This window comes from Euleptes europaea, chromosome 1 (genome assembly GCF_029931775.1).
Source record: "Euleptes europaea isolate rEulEur1 chromosome 1, rEulEur1.hap1, whole genome shotgun sequence".
NCBI lineage: Eukaryota > Metazoa > Chordata > Lepidosauria > Squamata > Sphaerodactylidae > Euleptes > Euleptes europaea.
This window is the reverse complement of record NC_079312.1, coordinates 160,835,413-160,853,818: the sequence shown is the minus strand read 5'-3', so window position 1 is coordinate 160,853,818 and position 18,406 is coordinate 160,835,413. Positions and strand designations below refer to the sequence as shown.

The 18,406-nt window shown below is 46.0% G+C and overlaps 2 protein-coding genes across 2 annotated transcripts in view; one reads left to right on the top strand and one right to left on the bottom strand.

Annotated features, from left to right (window-relative positions):
* LOC130493502 (keratin, type II cytoskeletal 5-like) overlaps positions 1 to 18,406 on the bottom strand; it is a 203,161-nt gene that overhangs the window by 43,906 nt on the left and 140,849 nt on the right. The gene's annotated exons all lie outside the window — the stretch shown is intronic.
* The window catches only part of LOC130493508 (keratin, type II cytoskeletal cochleal-like), a 28,639-nt gene that overhangs the window by 3,119 nt on the left and 7,114 nt on the right, over positions 1 to 18,406 (top strand). Inside the window, exons 3-5 of the mRNA XM_056867263.1 lie at positions 10,597 to 10,657; positions 13,848 to 13,943; positions 18,191 to 18,355. Coding sequence (XP_056723241.1) covers positions 10,597 to 10,657; positions 13,848 to 13,943; positions 18,191 to 18,355 — 322 coding nt within the window. The remainder of the gene's footprint in view (positions 1 to 10,596; positions 10,658 to 13,847; positions 13,944 to 18,190; positions 18,356 to 18,406) is intronic.

Below are 18,406 nucleotides of genomic sequence, written 5' to 3'. Positions count from 1 at the left end.
GGTTTCTCAGCCAAGTACTGACGCTGCTTAGCTTCTGAGATTTGATGAGATCGGGCTATACCAAGCTGCCTTCCCTCTTAGCCTGTTGCTTACTTAGGGATGCCAGCCTCCAGGTGGGACCTGCAGATCCCCTGGAATTACAGCTCATCTCCAGACTACAGAGATCAGTTCCCCTGGAGAAAATGGATGTGTTGGAGAGTAGATTCTATGGCACTGTACCCCACTGAGGTCGCTTTCCTCTCCAGCCTCCATCCCCAAATCTCCAGGAGTTTCCCAGCCTGGATCTGGCCACCTTATCCCCACATCCCCGCTGGTGGTCAGGGGGGAGCTGGCAACTCTATGCTTACTGGTGTGTAAGTCCCATTGGTTTCAGTGGGTCCTACAGCCAATTATAATTAGAGTTTATATAAAGTACTTGCCATGTCCCAAAGCACTTTGCACACACTGGGGTGAATCCAGCCATCTTCCAAGGAGCATTTCTCCAGCCTAAGGAGATTTCCTTCAACTTAAGGGGCTCTTCCTCCAATGGAAAAGCCACTGAAGTTGGAAGAAGGCTTCTTAGGTTGGAGGAAGGCTTCCAACTTTGTTTAGTGGAGTGGTAGGATAAAGGCAGATTCCATCCCACAGTCTCCTTGTCATCCTTTCAATAGTCCAGTATCATTACCTCTGTATTATAAAAGGTGCCCTGACCTGGATGGTCCAGGCTAGCCTGATCTCGTCAGATCTCGGAAGCTAAGCAGGGTCAGCCCTGGTTAGTATTTGGATGGGAGACCACCAAGGAATACCAGGGTTGCTGTGCAGAGGAAGGCACTGGCAAACCACCTCTGTTAGTCTCTTGCCAGGAAAACCCCATAAGGGGTTGCCATAAGGGGCTGTGACTTGACGGCACTTTACACACACACGCATTATAGAAGGTGGGCTGAAGCTGACAGACCGTGACTTTCCTCAGGTCACCTTAGTGAGCTCAAGGTGGTGATGAGACTTGAATCAGGGTGTTTCCAGATCACGGCTTTATCTGTCTTTCTGTCTGTCTAACCAGCTAGCTAGTACATTATAATCTCACCCCTTCCTCTAAGAAGCTCAGGACCACATACATTATTCTCTGTTCGCCATTTTATTCTCACAGCAACCCTATGAGGTAGATTAGGCTGAGAGATAGTATCTAGTTTAAGGTCACCCATAATAGGGTTGCCATGTCTGGGTTGGGAAATACCTGGAGATTTGGGGAGTAGAGCCTGAGGAGGGTTCGGAAAGGGGAGGGACATAATGGGGCATAATGCCATAGAATCCACCTTCCAAAGCGGCCATTTTCTCCAGGGGAACTGATCTCTGTCGTCTGGAGATCAGTTGTAATAGCGGGAGATCTCCAGCTACCGCCGGGAGGTTGGCAACTTTACCCATCAAGCTTCATGACAGAATGGGGATTTGAACTCAGTTTTCCCCAGTCCTAGTCTGACACTCTAACCATTATACCATGCTGGCTCTTAGCCACTCTGCTACACGGAACATGTACAATATTACAAATATGCAATGTGATCATATGACCACATGAAGCTGCCTTATTCTGAATCAGACCATTTGTCTATCAATAGGGTTGACAGCTCTGGGTTGGGAAATACCTGGAGATTTTGGGGGTGAAATCTGAGGAGGGCAGGGTTTGGGGAGGGACTTCAATGACATAGAGTCCAATTGCCAAAGTGGCCGTTTTTCTTTTTGTCTGCAAGGGTGGGTAAAAAGTAAATAAAGGTCCCCTGTGCAAGCACCGGGTCATTCCTAACCCATGGGGTGATGTCACATCCCGATGTTTCCTAGCCAGATTTTGTTTACGGGGTGGTTTGCCAGTGCCTTCCCCAGGCATCTTCCCTTTACCTCCAGCAAGCTGGATACTCATTTTACCTTTTGGCTAAGATCAAGTGATTTAAGATTTTTAACGCAAGGAATAAGCACTGGAGGTCTTCCAGGATTGATCAGGGTGGGGTGAGGTGGGGTGTTGGAGAGAGACAGAACTCTTTTATTCTCTGTTTCTGCAGCTGAACTCAGGGGTGGTCGTAGGAAGGTGCAAACAAACCTCGGAATGTGGCCTCAAGTAAGGAGGCGTTTTAATAAATATGAGAGGATGTAATTGCACTCTATAACTAGCAAGCAAGGGGCATTGCATAACAGAGAAAAGGGTTTTATTTGGGTTCAAGAAACTGCAACCGCTAAGAGCTAAGCATGGCATAGTGTCGAATTTAGGTTAGAAGGGGAAAGGAGGTTCGAAACATTTAGAAATCGCAAGTGGGCAGGGCCTTGCAGCAGCTGTGCATTGTCTTTGGCTGTTCACCTCCCATGATCTGAAGCTCTCCAGTCGAGACTTTAGCTGATTCAGGCATGCTGAACTAGGACAGCATAGTCCTTTCTGCACAGAGCGACTTCAGATTGCTAGTGGCATTGGAGGAACTGCATGTTTGAATCCACACAGACCATTCGATTAGGGTTGCCAACCTCCAGATGGTGGCTGGCGATCTCCTGCCATTACAACTGATCTCCAGCTGATAGAGATCAGTTCTCCTGGAGAAAATGGCCACTTTGGCAATTGGACTCTGTGGCATTGAAGTCCCTCCCCTCTCCAAACTCTGCCCTCCTCAGGCTCCACCCCCAAAGGCTCCACCCCCAAAATCTCCAGGTATTTCCCAACCTGGAGCTGGCAACCCCACATTCTATGCAAGTAGAATGGTATTGGAGAGAAGCTTAGATAAATGCCTTCTTGCTCGCCTGTGAGTGTAGAAGAGTTTCCACAGGCGGTGCAGTAGTTTTTAAAAAAGCTGTACCTGCCAAGATTTCCTTAACATACACAACGAGTAGAGGTATAACAGTCGTAAAGTTGGAAAGTTGATCTCTGCTCTAGCACGCTTTTTAAAATACTTAGAAGACTTTTGAGTGATTTCTTTCTGAGGATCAGTTGCGGTCTACAGAGTGGGAGGGAGAAGGTATTGTTTGTGTTACGCTTCTTTGCAAGATGTGTTGATTCAGTTGTATGAGCTTTCCAGAATTGTGATCATCCAAAGCACTTGCCAGCTACAGTATGTATGTGTTCTCTGTGTTACATTGTGACCTAGGATTGCCAGATCCAGGTTGGGAAACACCTGGAGATTTTGGGGGTGGAGCCTGAGGAGGTTGGGGTTGGGGGAGGGGCTTCAATGGGGTATAATGCCATAGAGCCCATGTTCCACAGCTACCATTTTCTCTAGGGAGCTGATCTCTGTCGCCTAAAGATCAGTTGTAATAGCAGGAGATCTCCAGCCACCACCTGGAGGTTGGAAATCCTACTGTGACCTGGATACATCTGTTCTGTGTAATGGACCCATGGGCCTTGCTGTAAGATGCAGAGTAGATAGATATTTGGTTCCCATCCTGACCAAATTATTGGTTACAGTTGTATGCCGCCCTTCCTCCATGGCAGCATGCATAATCCTTCTCACCCCTTACTCATCTTTATTACTTGGTAACATGGGTTACCCCTGACCTGGATGGCCCAGGCTAGCCTGATCTCGTCAGATCTCAGAAGCTAAGCAGGGTCAGCCCTGGTTAGTATTTGGATGGGAGACCACCAAGGAATATCAGGGTTGCTGTGCAGAGGAAGGCACTGGCAAACCACCTCTGTTAGTCTCCTGCCATGAAAACCCCAAAAGGGGTTGCCATAAGTTGGCTGCGACTTGACTGCACTTTACACACACACGCAACATGGGTTACCCCTGACCTGGATGGCCCAGGCTAGCCTGATCTTGTCAGATCTCAGAAGCTAAGTAGGGTCAGCCCTGGTTAGTATTTGGATGGGAGACCACCAAGGAATACCAGGGTTGCTGTGCAGAGGAAGGCACTGGCAAAACCACCTCTGTTAGCCTCTTGCCATGAAAACCCACAAAAGGGGTCGCCATAAGTCGGCTGCGATTTGATGGCACTTTACACACACACAACGTGGGTTACACTGCGAGGCAGTGACTGCCGCAGGTCACTCAGTAAGCTTTACAGTGGTATGAACTCCCTAGGGCAGGAACCCCCAACTTCGTTGAGCCTGAGAGGACTTTCAAGATGTTGAGAACAGTGAGTGGGTGCCACCACAAAGTGGCTGCCATGGGGGCTGGGCCTGTCACAAAATATTGTAACAGAGGCAGCTGCTTCCAAATGGGTGGTCCCTGAAGACAAGAAAGGTCTCTGGCATTCTTCTGAAGTATCTCCTGCTTCAGTGAGGTGGAAGAAAACCATGACTTGTGCTTTGCTTTGGGACAGTTTGGGCACCTCAGTGGCACCCCTGGGCATCAGATTCAGAATTACTTAACTAAGACAAGTCTGTAACTCAGTGTAGTACATCACACCGATTCTACAGCCCTGGGGCTTGGTGGTGGTGGTAGAAAGTGCCATCAAGTCACAGCCAAAGTATGGCGACCCCATAGGGTTTTCAAGGCAGGAGACATTCAGGGGTGGTTTACCATTGCCTGCCTCCGTGCAGTGACCCTGGTATTCCTTGGTGGTCTCCCATCCAAATTCTAACCAGCGCCAACCCTGTTTAGCTTCCAAAATCTGAAGAGATCAGTCTAGCTTGGGCCATCCAGGTCAGAGCCCCTGGGGCTTAGATCTTCAATATCGCATTAAGCAACAGCAGTGGTAGTTTACATTTTCCAGCTATTTTGTGTGTGTTTTTTTTCTGTACACCCTTCCACCACGTTATGCATACCTTTAAGATAAGGTTGCCAACTCTAGGTTGGGAAATTCCAGGAGATCTGCAGGGGGAGCCCACAAACTGACTTCAGCAGGGTGTAATACCATAGAGTCCACCGTATAATGCTGCCATTTTCTCCGGGGGAACTGGTTTCTGCAGTCTGGAGATCAGCCGCAATTCTGGGAGACCTCCAGCCCCCACCTAGAGTCTGGCAACCTTACTTTAAGGAATTATGTGCACACATTTGCTGCCCATTGAGAAGCACACCATTGTGCGTTCCAGTCAAAGAATGAAGTACTTTCTTGGCAAAGGATTTCTGAGAGAGAGGGAGAGGGGGGGTGTTAAACAGCACATCTATTGACGGTCACAAAGGAGCACACCTGCTCCTATTAAAAAGAGTTTCATGGAAATGAGGGGAGTAACGGTTGGCGGTTGATCTCGTTCAAAAGGCCCCTCTGTTTTCCTTGGGAAACTCCAATGGGGGGATCAACTCCTCGCCCGTTCCCCTCACCCAGCCACACCCTCAGTGTTTAAAAAAAAAGAGAGAGTTGGCAATCCAGCGCAGACAGGAACAGAAAGCAAACAATACTGATAAACCCCAGGGTGTGTCCCCAGAGACAGAAAAGTCAATAGCCTGTAATGTTTCTGCAACTGTAGCCAACAGTATCTAGCTGGGGCGGAGGAGCAGGAATAGGGGAGAGGCCGTGGTTAGGGCTGCCACATTAATAATTTTAATTGACCTTACAACCGAAGGGTGTTTTCCTATTTGCCATCAAGGACAAAGCTCTACTGCAGGTTTTTTTTTTTAAAAAAAAGCTATTTAGTACAATTTTACCTTGCCTGTTCCCTTACACCGTGGCCATTTATTCACGGGAGGTTTTTGCCTTGGATTTGCCACTTTGTAGATGCACATTTCCCCCATCCAAATTCTCAAAACTCAAAAATAAGCCTCCATGCAGAGTTTTGAGAATTCCGATGGGAAAAATGTTCATCCAGAGAGCGGCAAATCCAAGGCAAAACCTCCCGTGCATAAATGGCCCTTGAGTAGTCTACATTGGTCCCTCCTAAGTTTTACCCTCATAACAATCCTGTAGGGTAGGTTGGGCTGAGAGACTGGGAATGGCTCATCCAGCTTCATGGCAAAGTGGGGATTTGAATCTGGATCTGCTAGATCCTTGTCCAGCACTTTAACCACTACACTGAAGATGCCCAAACCAACTTTACTCAAATAACTTTAGGAACTGTTGTTCAGGGGAAGGTTATGAATTTCTATTTGAGACGGTTCTTAAGCACAGTCAATGAACTACATTTCCTAGGGTTTGTTTGAGGGGGCAGCTATAAGAGTTAATGCTGTGTAGAACTGGTAGGCCAGTTATGCGCTGGGTTTGCTTCTCTGCAGACACGGTTTTCTAATCCGAATTCTCAAAACTGTATGCATGGGGGCTTTTTGCCCCAAAGATTTTTGTTTGTTTTAAAGTGCTATTTAAATCAATCGGTATGATGATCATCCTTGTATCTAGCATGCAAGATGGTTCTCTGTGTAATGCCTGTTTTACTGTGGGGAAATCCACAGGCCATAAATGGGGAAGGAAGCCTGTGTCTTACCTGCATTACAGGTTTAGGCTCATGCGATGGAATTCCCCCCCACCACCATCCCAGGAATAAAGATTTTGACACCCGGGAGACTGTGAAGAAGGAGATGAGTTAGAATACGTTCCTTATTAATTGTTTACAAGCTGTTTTAAGAGCCCACTCATACATGCAAGTCACCAAGGGTTGGCAACCCCCAGGAGACTGAGGAGGAAAGGACTTATCCTAATGGTGTCCCACGATGCTGCAATGTCACTTCTGGTCACTGTGTTTCAAAACTTTCTAAAATTTACCCAAAACTCTGTGGTAAAAATTGTAGAGTTTGGGGTGAATCCTACAGCATCCTGTGATGCATTGACATAATTTCCTGTTATGCAGCTGGAAGTGATGTTGTGGCATCATAAGAACATAAGAAAGGCCCTGCTGGATCAGACCAAGGCCTATCAAGTCCAGCAGTCTGTTCACACAGTGGCCAACCAGGTGCCTCTAGGCAGCCACAAACAAGACGAGTGCAGCAGCACCATCCTGCCTGTGTTCCACCGCACCCAAAATAATAGGCATGTTCCTCTGATACTAGAGAGAATAGGTATGCAGCATGACTAGTATCCATTCTAACTAATAGCCATGAATACCCCTTTCCTCCATGAATATGTCCACTCCCCTCTTAAAGCCTTCCAAGTTGGCAGCCATCACCACATCCTGGGGCAGGGAGTTCCACAATTTAACTATGTGTTGTGTGAAAAAATACTTCCTTTTATCTGTTTTGAATCTGTCACCTTCCAGCTTCAACAGATGACCTCGCGTTCTACTATTATGGGAGAGGGAGAAAAGCTTCTCCCTGTCCACTCTCTCCATACCATGCATAATTTTATAGATCTCTATCATGTCTCCCCTTAGCCGTCTTCTTTCCAAGCTAAACAGCCCTAAGCGTCTTAACTGCTCCCCATAGGACAGTTGCTCTAGTCCCCTAATCATTTTGGTGGCTCTTTCCTGCACCTTCTCAAGCTCTGTAATATCCTTTTTTAGGTGTGGTGACCAGAACTGTACATAGTATTCCAAGTGTGGTTTCACCATAGATTTGTACAAGGCCAGTATGATATCAGCAGATGAGATATCATGAGATGTTGTTTCGCTCCTTCAATTTCTCCCCTTGCTATTCCATTGAGAGCTGGCAGGGGATCGGAGAATGCCAGCAGGGGTTGTCCCACTAATGGGGGCAAATGGCAATGCTAAAGTCCCTGTTTCATGCTCATATCATCAATGGGTGGGGATGGATGTGTGAATGCACATGGAATGCATGTGGTTAGCATTGCCAACCTCCTGGTACTAGCTGGAGATCTCCTGCTATTACAACTGATCTCCAGTAGATAGAGATCAGTTCACCTGGAGAAAATGGCCACTTTGGCCATTGGACTCTATGGCGTTGAAGTCCCTCCCCTCCCCAAACCACGCCCTCCTCAGGCTCTGCCAAAAAAATCTCCAGGTATTTCCCAACCCGGCGTCTGACAACCCTAGCGACATACACGATAGGGCTGCCACTTGCCAGGTCCCTCTTCACCACCGAAGGGAGATTTTTGGGGTGGAGCCTGAGGAGGGCGTGGGTTGGGGAGGGGAGGGACTTCAATGCCATAGAGCTCAATTACCAAAGCGGCCATTTTTCTCCAGGTGATCTGATTTCTATCGGCTGGAGATCCGTTGAATTAGCAGGAGATCTCCTGCTACTACCTGGCAGTTGGCAACCCTAATGCACGAGCTGGAAATGCTGCAGAGCGGGCCTTGCCCTCCGCTGCCTTATCTTTGGTTCCTGCTCTTTGAACTCTTGTTAAAGGGCACTGGCAGGATGAGTCAGAATTCCAGGAGTGGGTGCAGCCCAGCAAGAGAGGCTTAGAAGCAAAAAGTGTCCGTCCCCCCCATTTTTGGTTTGCATCACTTTGGAACATACCGAATACTCAAGAAAATCCTGAAATTGAGATCCATTCCAGTTAATGTTGCCATTGCCGACTTGGGGAAAATCCTAGAAATTTGAGGCCAGTGCCTGCGGAGGGTGTATTTTGGGGAGGGGAGGGGGCTCAGCAGGGATATAATGCCCGCCAAAGCTGCCATTTTTAAAATGTATTTAAAAAAGTGTATGCATTGCCATCTCTCTGCCTAACGAACACATGAACACATGAAGCTGCTTTATACTGAATCAGACCCTTGGTCCATCGAAGTCAATATCGTCTACTCAGACAGGCAGCGGCTCTCCAAGGTCTCAGGTAGAGGGGCAGATCTCCCCTGGTCATTCTGGCTCTCCTCTTCCCCCCGGCGGGGTCCGCCTGCTTTTGCGGGGAGGGGAAGGGAAGGTGATTATAAGCCGGTTTGAGTCTCCCTTAAGTGGTAAAGAAAGTCGGCATATAAAAACCAACTCTTCTTCTTCTTTCACATCACCTACTTGCCTAGGCCCTTTAACTGGAGATGCCAGGGATTGAACCTGGACCTTCTGCATGCCCAGCAGATGCTCTACCACTGAGCCACGGCCCCTCCCCAGTCAGGGCCACCAAGGCAGCTAATAGTTCAAACTAGTCATTATAAAAAACATATCAAAACACCAATTCAACCCAAAACTAAAATACTTATTGAAAGCACATAAAACAGTAATTAAGTCATAGGGCAAGAAGGAGGGATCATTGAGAGAATGCTGGATGAAACCAAAAAAGTCTGGGGAGAGGGCATAGCTCAGTGGCAGAGGGTCTGCTTGGAATGCCAGCATTTGAAACTCTAAAAACATGGCACCTGTGCATGAATACAGCCAAGTCTATGAACCCAGAAGCTGCCCCCAGATGCTCCAGAGGAACCCACTGCTACTTGCTGAAGGAAGAACCACTGCTGAATTGTACACATCTGGAGGAGCTGGTGTAGTTCTTGATGTGAGGGATTCTCCAGCATTAAATGTGAGAAGCTTTGATCTAGAACTGATCCAGAGCTAACGGGTTCATTTTAACATTATTGGGATATGCAAAATTAGAACAATTCCGTGCATTTTTAATTACATAAAGGCACGGTTGCCTGCTTTCTCCCTTCCATTTTGATCCTATCCTTCCTCTAAAGAGCTCAAGGCAGTAGGCTCCTCTTTTAGGGTTGCCAACCTCCAGGTGGTGGCTGGAGATCTCTTGCTATTACAACTGATCTCCAGGCGATAGAAATCAGTTCCCCTGGAGGAAATGGCTGCTTTGGCAATTGGACTCTATGGCACTGAAGTCTCTCCCCTCCCCAAACCCCACCCTCCTCAGGCTCTGGCCCCAAAATCTCCAGGTATTTCCCAACCCAGAGCTGGCAACCCTATCCTCTTTCCATCTTCACCACAACCCTGTGAGATTGATTAGGCAAGAAATAGTGCCAGGTTCAAGGCCATCTAGTGAAGTTCATGGTTGTAGACGCAACTGGAACACAGGTCTCCCCAGTCCTAGTCCAACTCTAACTATTACACTGCCCTGGCAATGCAATCCTATGCAGACTGACTCCAGTTGAAGTCCAGTGAAGTAAACAGGCTCAGACTGGAATAGCTCTGCATAGGATTGCACTGTCACTCCCATAGTGCTTCGTGGGAGGATGGACAGCTCAAGGAAACCTAGTGCATTGCTAAGAGTGTGAGCCGAAGTGTGACCTTACACTTAATACTAGACCACCTTATAGATCTGACCTTAGGACTATGTAGATCGTTTATGGGAAATGCTTTGGATGCTTAGAATGCACTGTCGTTTATTTAACTGTTAATATTCTGCTTTTCTCTGAATAGACCCAAAGCAGCTTACAAGTCATTTGCTGAGTCTCATGCTGTCTATTACAAGCACACCCTCACAAATGCCTACCATACCACAATATGTAATAGACTCGGCAGCCAACCACAGCCTAATGGCCATGCCCGGATCAGAACCGGAAATCGTATAATGCAAATGACATGGTGCTGTCCAATCAGTGGCTAGCTCACGTTCATTAATTCTATTAAGGTTTTAAGATGGAGATCTAAGACTTGGGCATCTGGTGCTAAGAGTCATTATAAAACATTCCAATATCTCATTTATTTTTCTACAAGAAGGGGGAAATGTTGGGGAATTGCCTGGTTTTTAAAAGGAAAAAGAGCATCCTTGCCTAACTCTATGCGTATTTACTCAATGGGGCTTCCTCCCAGGTACGTGCATGCATAGGATTGCAGCTTTAAACATGCCGACTTCCTTGGGAACAGAATTTCTGCAGCAGGGTTTTGTGCAATGGTTTTTATGAATACCCTATGAGTAAATCTAAACAAAGCGTTTTGTTCCCCCCGACAGATATGAAGATGAAATCAACAAGCGCACGACTGCAGAGAACGACTTTGTGATCCTCAAGAAGGTGAGAAGCACTAACCATTTTCTAACAAACTGATCACACACGGTCACACCAACAATTTTCAGGGAGAGGATAGTTGTTCAAAGGCATTCCTTAGAAGAAGGATGCTTAACATTTTTAAAAATGGATTATATTAGAAAGATGTATCTTCTCACGTGCAGTTAGTTACACTGAACAGCATACCTCTCTATTCGTTGGGTTGGGCACCCAGAGCAGTATTTCCATTATGCAGAAAGATCTTTTCTCATTCCTTGATTACACACTAAACAGACAGGATATAAAAAGAAGAAGGGCAAAAGACACACAGAAAAAACAAGTCCTTTGCCCAAGGTCAAAGCAGCCAGTGACATTGGTGGGGACAATTCCAGTGGAGTAACTGTGTTAGTCTGTTGTGGCAAAAAAAGAGCTTACTTTAATGATGCTGTTCATATGGCCAATTTGATCCTGAACAATGTCACAATGAGATTAAAATAAAGGGGGAAAAGAACTATCTAAATAGCCCATGAGAAAATTAGTATTTTTTAATCTTGATTGAAGGGCAACTGACAATGTAGTATTAAAATCCACCCCTGCTAAAAGAACCCTCAAATTATCCAGTTTACAGACAGATTCCCAGATAAAAGGCTTTATCCATCTGTCTCTAACCTCATTGATCAAGTCGCAGCTAAAAAAACAATGCTGAAGAGTTTCTGTTTGGCCAGAATCACACTGACATACTCTCTCACAATACTGTACCCTATTTAAATGACCCATTAACTCCCCTGATGGGATGGCATTCAGTCTAGCCAACATAAATAATCGTCTGTATCATGGGATTGTCAGAAAATCAAAATACACTGGCAGGGATTGCAGCAAATTTAGACCTAGGAATAGAAGTGAGCATACTCTACGTGCTCTTATTGTAGTGCTTCTAAAATCCAGTTTTTGCAAGCAGCTCAGGATTGAAGAAAGAGCTGCCGATGATCCGTGCTCTTTTAGGTCAGAGAGATTCCTAAAGACTGGATACGACATTCAACCAGTTTACTCCACAGAGTTTGATAGGAATCAGCTTGACGAAGATGTAAATATCCATTCAGCTCCATGGAGAAATAAATCTTGACCCAGTATCTAAAGGCTGCAGCCCAAATCCGGGCTTCAAGGGAGCTAAGGCCCAGTTCGGCACACAGTGATACCCTAGCAATACAGTTAGGAGCACCAGTAATTTTACGAAGAAAGTAATGCAGAAGGGAATCAATAGATTCTCCACAAGCTTTGACCCAGATAGGTGCACTGTATAAAAACTGTGATCCTACTTTACTGTTGAATACAGTGATGGCAGCTGGAATGTATTGACCGCCTTTAGAGTAGAAGAAACAGATTATTGCCTTTGAGCGCTTGGGTTTATTTTTATTATTTTTTTCATTTTGATATGGGTTGTCCAGAACATATTAGACTGGAAATAAACTCCAAGGTATTTAAACTCAGTGACCTGATCAATAAGGTTACCATGAACACGCCAAAGATGTCTCTGCTGGCGTGAGGACCTAGAGAACTGCATCGGTTTAGATTTATTATAGTTTATAGTCAAGCCCTCTGAGTAGTGTATTCTGCGAAAGCGCTCAGGCGAAAAGGAACAGTGGTCTCATGGCATTTTAGAGACTAACATGGTTGTATGTATGTAACATGATCTGACTCCAGCATAAGCTTGTGTGGACTACAGCCGCTGTGACTGATGCAGGTGACGGGTGCTTACGAGGCTTGCATGAACTCACAAGGTTAGGAAGAAGAAAAAGTAGTAAGCACTAGAGGCCAAAGACGCCGGAAATGCAGGAAGTACAGTAATTAAGAAAACTACAGAAATAACTCACAATAGCAGCAACTGATGATAATGCAATTTTAACTAGCTAAGCTAGATAATGCCTGTAACAATTGAAGAATCCCATGTCTTTAGTATGATGATGTCCAACTTCTTGATGAATTCTAATTCAGCAACTTCACACTGGAAAACTGCCTTTGAAGCTCTTTTGCTGGAAAATGGTGGCGTTGTGTTCTGGTACAATATTGTGTTCTAGCAGACTGAAATATTATCTAATGGCTTCTGAATACTGTCATGTTTGTTGTTAGAACTTCTGTGCTGGGGATGACCTGTTTGTCCTCTGTAAAGAGCAGAAAGGAAGAACAATTTACACCAGCACGGTGTAGTGGTTAGAGCGGCAGACGCTAATCTGTAGAACCAGGTTTGATTCCCTGCTTCTCCACACATGAGCGGTGGTACTCCAGATTAGATTCCCCACGTGCAGCCTCCTGGGTGACCCTGGGCTAGTCACAGTTCTCTCAGAACTCTCTCAGCCCCACCTACCTCACAAGGTGTCTGTTGTGGGGAAGGGAAGGTGTTTGTAAGCTGCTTTTAGACTCCTTTTGGTAGAGAAAAGCGGGGTATAAAAATCAGCTCTTCTTCTTTTTCTAACATTGTTTTCATAGCAAAGGTGAAATAAAACAGGAGTCCCATGGCTCCTTTTAAAGACTCATGCTGCAGTCCTAAGCAGAGTTAGATCATCCTGTATCCATGGAAGTCAGTGGGCTTAGGTAGTGTGACTTTGGTTAGGATTGTACTTTAACACAGTGGACAATGATCAGAGCTGCACTACCAACAGTCCATTCCTGAGCTGACGGCGTGTGGAAACGGCAGGGAGGAGGCGCAGCCGCGCCTCCTCCTAAGCCGTTTCGCTAGAAAGCAGGTGCAGCACCACCATTCCCAGCACCGGCGGAACAGGCCAAACGGGGATGGGAAGCCACCTAACCAGCGGCTCCTCCCCCTGGCCCACCCCGGGAACACCCTCCTGCGCCGGCGTAGCCATTCTACGCCATGGCCTGCACCACGGAGAGGCTGCTCCGGCAGCGCTTGGGCACCGGAGGAACTGCCCTCCCCGCCAGTGTAAGTGTGTGTAATTACACGCACTTACGCTGGCGGAGAGGTCACACCGCCTCCAAAGGAGACTCACCCCCCCCTCGGGAATGGGCTGTAAGAATACTTTGCTGGAAGTAAACCCCATGGAATAAAAGGGGTCTTACTTCTGAACAGAGCTGCTTAGGATTGCCCTGTAGCACTTAAGGTCATGGAGATGGGATTCTCCATCATTTGCACGGGGTGGCGATCTTCCTCCTCTTCTGCGCCTCATCAGAATCTCACTCTATCCTGCCATTATGTTTCCAGGATGTCGATGCTTCCTACATGAACAGAGTGGAGCTGGAAGGCAAGGTGGATGGATTAACAGACGAAATAAACTTCTTGAGGTCTCTCTATGAAGCGGTAAGCAACCGTCTCTGTGCCGTCTCTGCTCCGGAGAGTAAAGAGATAAACAAGGTGCTGCTTCCAAAGAGCTTATTGATCTCAGCTCCTCATAAGGGCTATTTGAATGCCGAGATCATATCATCCCACTGTCAGTCTAGATACTTATATTAACTGAAACAGCATAAGTACCTATAAATACACACCTAGCAAGTTTCTCTCATGGATCCATCTTGCAAAGGTATTATGGGAGCCCCAGTGGAATACAGCAGGAACAGAAGGCTGAGGGGGGAAATAAGCTTTCTTAATACACTTTCTAAAATAATACAACATGTGGAAGGGAGAGGGAAGGAGAGTCAAAGCTGAACCAAAGTGGAGAGGGGTGGGAACGTTCAAAGGAGTGGCTCTGGGAAGGGCTAACAGCGATAAAAGCTGTTCGTTATAAGAAAATGTATGTGGGGAAACAAACAGTGAAGATAAGCATCCAGAGATAAGGGCCTTCAAAGTCTGAGAATTCATATTTTCCCCTCAGTTTCCCAGGCACGCAACACCAACTGACAGGAGAGAAGTGGCCCGTTGCTACTGCTCTTCTGCAGAGAACAGGATCGTCCTCTGGGAAAATGAATTCAAGCCTCCGTGCTTGGTGTCTCTTTCCCCAAGAAAATCATATTGCCTTTAATGGGATAGCTCTAACCCCTCTTTACACTTAGAAATGGGAAAAGCTTCTTTTCCTTTTACAAAAGCAAACATAAGGGTTGACCCTGGTTAGTAGGGTTGCCAGCTTCCAGGTGACGGCTGGAGATCTGCTATTACAAGTGATCTCCAGGCAACAGAGAACAGTTCATTTGGAGAAAAGGGCTACTTTGGAAGGTGGACTGTATGACGTTATACCCCACTGAAGTCCCGCCCTTCCCTAAACCCTGCCCTCCTCGGGCTGCACCCCCCAAATTCTCCAGATATTTCCCAACCCGGAGCTGGCAAATTCTATGCTGGCCATAATTAGACGAGGAATAGAAAATAAAACTGCTGATATCATACTGCCCTTGTACAAATCTATGGTGAGACCACACTTGGAATAGTATTACTGTGTACAGTTCTGGTCACCACACCTAAAAAAGGATATGACAGAGCTTGAGAAGGTGCAGAAAAGAGAAACCAAAACGATTAGGGGACTAGAGCAACTGTCCTATGGGGAGCGGTTAGGACCGTTAGGGCTGTTTAGCTTGGAAAGAAGGCGGCTAAGGGGAGACATGATAGAGGTCTATCAAATTATGCATGGTATGGAGAGAGTGGACAGGGAGAAGCTTTTCTCCCTCTCCCATAATACTAGAACGCGAGGTCATCTGTTGAAACTGGAAGGTGACAGATTCAAAACAGATAAAAGGAAGTATTTTTTCACACAACGCATATTAAATTGTGGAACTCCCTGCCCCAGGATGTCCATTCCACTTCCCACGCTGAATCCTCCTCCATAGCCAAAACCACCAGCACTGCCATAACCACCACTGCTGGAGTTGACCACAGCTGCAGCAGAAAAGAAAGACGTTTAATTTCTTTATTAAAACTTCTATAGCCAGCCTTTCATCTTGGTTCAAAGCACCTTGCAATATTAGTTAAAAACATCCCCAGCTAAAACCAAAGATAAAATAGCGAGCCCCAAATCCCTCCCCGCCATAACAGATGCCTTCCAGTTAAACCCCCTCAAAAGCCCGGGCAAACAGGCAGAATCCTGGGCATTTTTTAACTGAAGTTTCATTGCAAGGAAAAGAAACATGTTTCCAAGTGGCGTCAACTATAAATTTAACGTTATATTTCCCATTTTGGATGTTGGCTGTGGATTGTACATGTGCATGCCTCATAGGGATGCCAGTAGGGTTGCCAACCTCCAGGTACTAGCTGAAGATCTTCTGCTATTACAACTGACCTCCAGCCGATAGAGATCAGTTCCCCTGGAGAAAAATGGCCACTTTGGCAATTGGACTGTATGGCATTGATGTCCCTCCCCAAACCCCACCCTCCTCAGGCTCCGCCCCAAAAATCTCCCGGTATTTCCCAACCCGGAGCTGGCAACCCTACTCTAGATCCTGGTTTGTGCCTGGTCCTTAATAATGGCTTACATTTAGCCTGCTGCCCCTCAGCTGGCTGGCATGCAGTGAAATAATTTCCCTTCTGGGTTTACCCCAGAAGTGATGGGGATGCTCTAACACATCTCTTTAAAAAACCCTATGGAAACCATAGAGTTTTTGGAGTAGCGTGCTAGAGCATCCCCATCATTTCCAGGGTAAACCTGGAAGGGACATTATTGCGCACACGATTGTTCCCCCAACCCCACTACAAGCAAACTCCCAATGGTAACAGGTAGGGACCTGGCAACCTCTAGTGAGTGAGGTTTTTTCAGGAAGCCCCTAAGCCCTTGCTTAGCGAATCCGGTTCCAATCTCACGTGATTCTCAGGCTCATTAGGGCTTTCAAGGCAAGAGATGTTCAGAGGTGGTTTGCCATTGCCTGCCTCTGTGTAATGACCCTGGTATTCCTTGAAGGTCTCCCATCCAAATACTATCCAGGGTCAAGGCTGATGGTGCCCAAAATAAATGTGTGCATGTATTTATTTGCTTCATTTAAAGTTGGTCTTTTCCACTTGACACTCAAAGCAGTTTACAACCAGAGTTTTGATTTGTGCGGTTCTTGAATTCAACAGATGGGAGTCGAAGGGAGTTTACCAATGCTGCCAGGGTAATGAGATTGTGATGATTTTTTTTTTATGTGAACAGTGTTCTATATCTTATAGATAGATTTATTATTATGGCCTTAGCCAGCAAAGAGTATTCTATATCCTGATTATTTTATTGCTTATATACATAGCTGAAGCTTGCACAGTAATTGAATGCAATTGTTATTCCTCTATGAATATGACAAGCTAGAAAATATTCAAGATGTAGAACTCTGATCACGTACAATTTTTGTTTGGTTGTTGTGCTGATTCATAGCCACGTCCTTTGCCAGCCTCGGCTTTGGCGCTGTATGCTGTGCAAGCACCTTCTTGGCTGAGTGAGGTTTTGTCAGGAAGCCCCTAAGCCCTTGCTTAGCGAATCCGGTTCTGATCTCACATGATTTTCAGGCTCATTAGATGGGAGTCAAAGGGAGTTTACAAAGGCTGCTGGTTTAATGATTTCATGTTGATTTTCTTGTGGTAAGGTGATCTCAGTGTTGGCCACGTTGCAGGAACTGGAGCTGAAACTATTTCTGAGCCTGTACCGAACTGTTCACTAATGCAAGGGCTTCCGTGGAACATGTATTGTACCCCTTATTCTCTGTGCTGGGTAAATTACAGAACAGATGTGGTCACAGTATGGGTAGAGTTACACATTACCACCCGTTTTTGGAGGCCATTTTGAATTGTTCCATGTTTGAAGGTATTTTTTTCCCAGTCATGGGAAATGGATTTATATATGCCCTACCACCTAAACCAGACATTTTTCAACATGTCAGCACAAACATTCAAAAAGAAACGTTTGTGATTACCATGATAAATACATGCATGATAAAATCAGCAGTATGGCTGTAGTATGGCAGTATAAGCTACAATTAGGATGGAAAGGATCCTGTTCTTGGCCCATGGAAGCTTAGGGTTGCCAACTTCCAGGTACTAGCTGGAGAGCTCCTGCTATTACGACTGGTCTACAGCCGATAGAGATCAGTTCACCTGAAGAAAATGGCAGCTTGGGCAATTGGACTCTATGGCATTGAAGTCCCTCCCCTTCCCAAACCCCACCTTCATCAGGTTCCACCCCAAAAGCCTTCCACTGGTGGCAAAGAGGGACCTGGCAACCCTATGGAAGCCTTACCATACTGGAAGCCCACTTCTCTCACAGGGCCATTGATGGTGGAGCAATATTTTGTAACAACAAATACTGTTCGATACATTTGAAATATTTTTTGTTCGATATATTTGAAAGATTTCTTAAAAAATAAGTAGCACCATAGGAGAACATCCACTATCTCTGTCTCCACAGCACATACTTTTAGAGAATTTGTGATGGGTGAGGGGTCCTAAAACATGCTAAGGATGAGAATATTCACATCTTCTCTTCCATATAATTTTGAGTTGGCTGGCTCCAACTCTTGGGCCTTGGGTCGTTGCAAGAAAGATGGAGTACAAATGATGTAAGGAAACTCTGAGTTAGAAACCCTGTTGAAGGAAATAATGGCTGAAGGTGCTAAGAAGGGTAGGAAATAGCCAATGCATATCATCTGCTTCCATTTTTTTAGGAGCTGCGTGAGCTGCAGACACAGATCTCTGACACTTCTGTGGTCCTTCAAATGGACAACAACCGAAACTTGGATTTGGACGGCATCATCGCTGAGGTTAAAGCTCAGTATGAGGAAATCGCCAACAAGAGCAGGGTTGAGGCAGAATCCTGGTACCAAACCAAGGTGGGCAACAGTAGAGAGAGTGGATCTGTATTTAAACCACAAGCTGGTGAT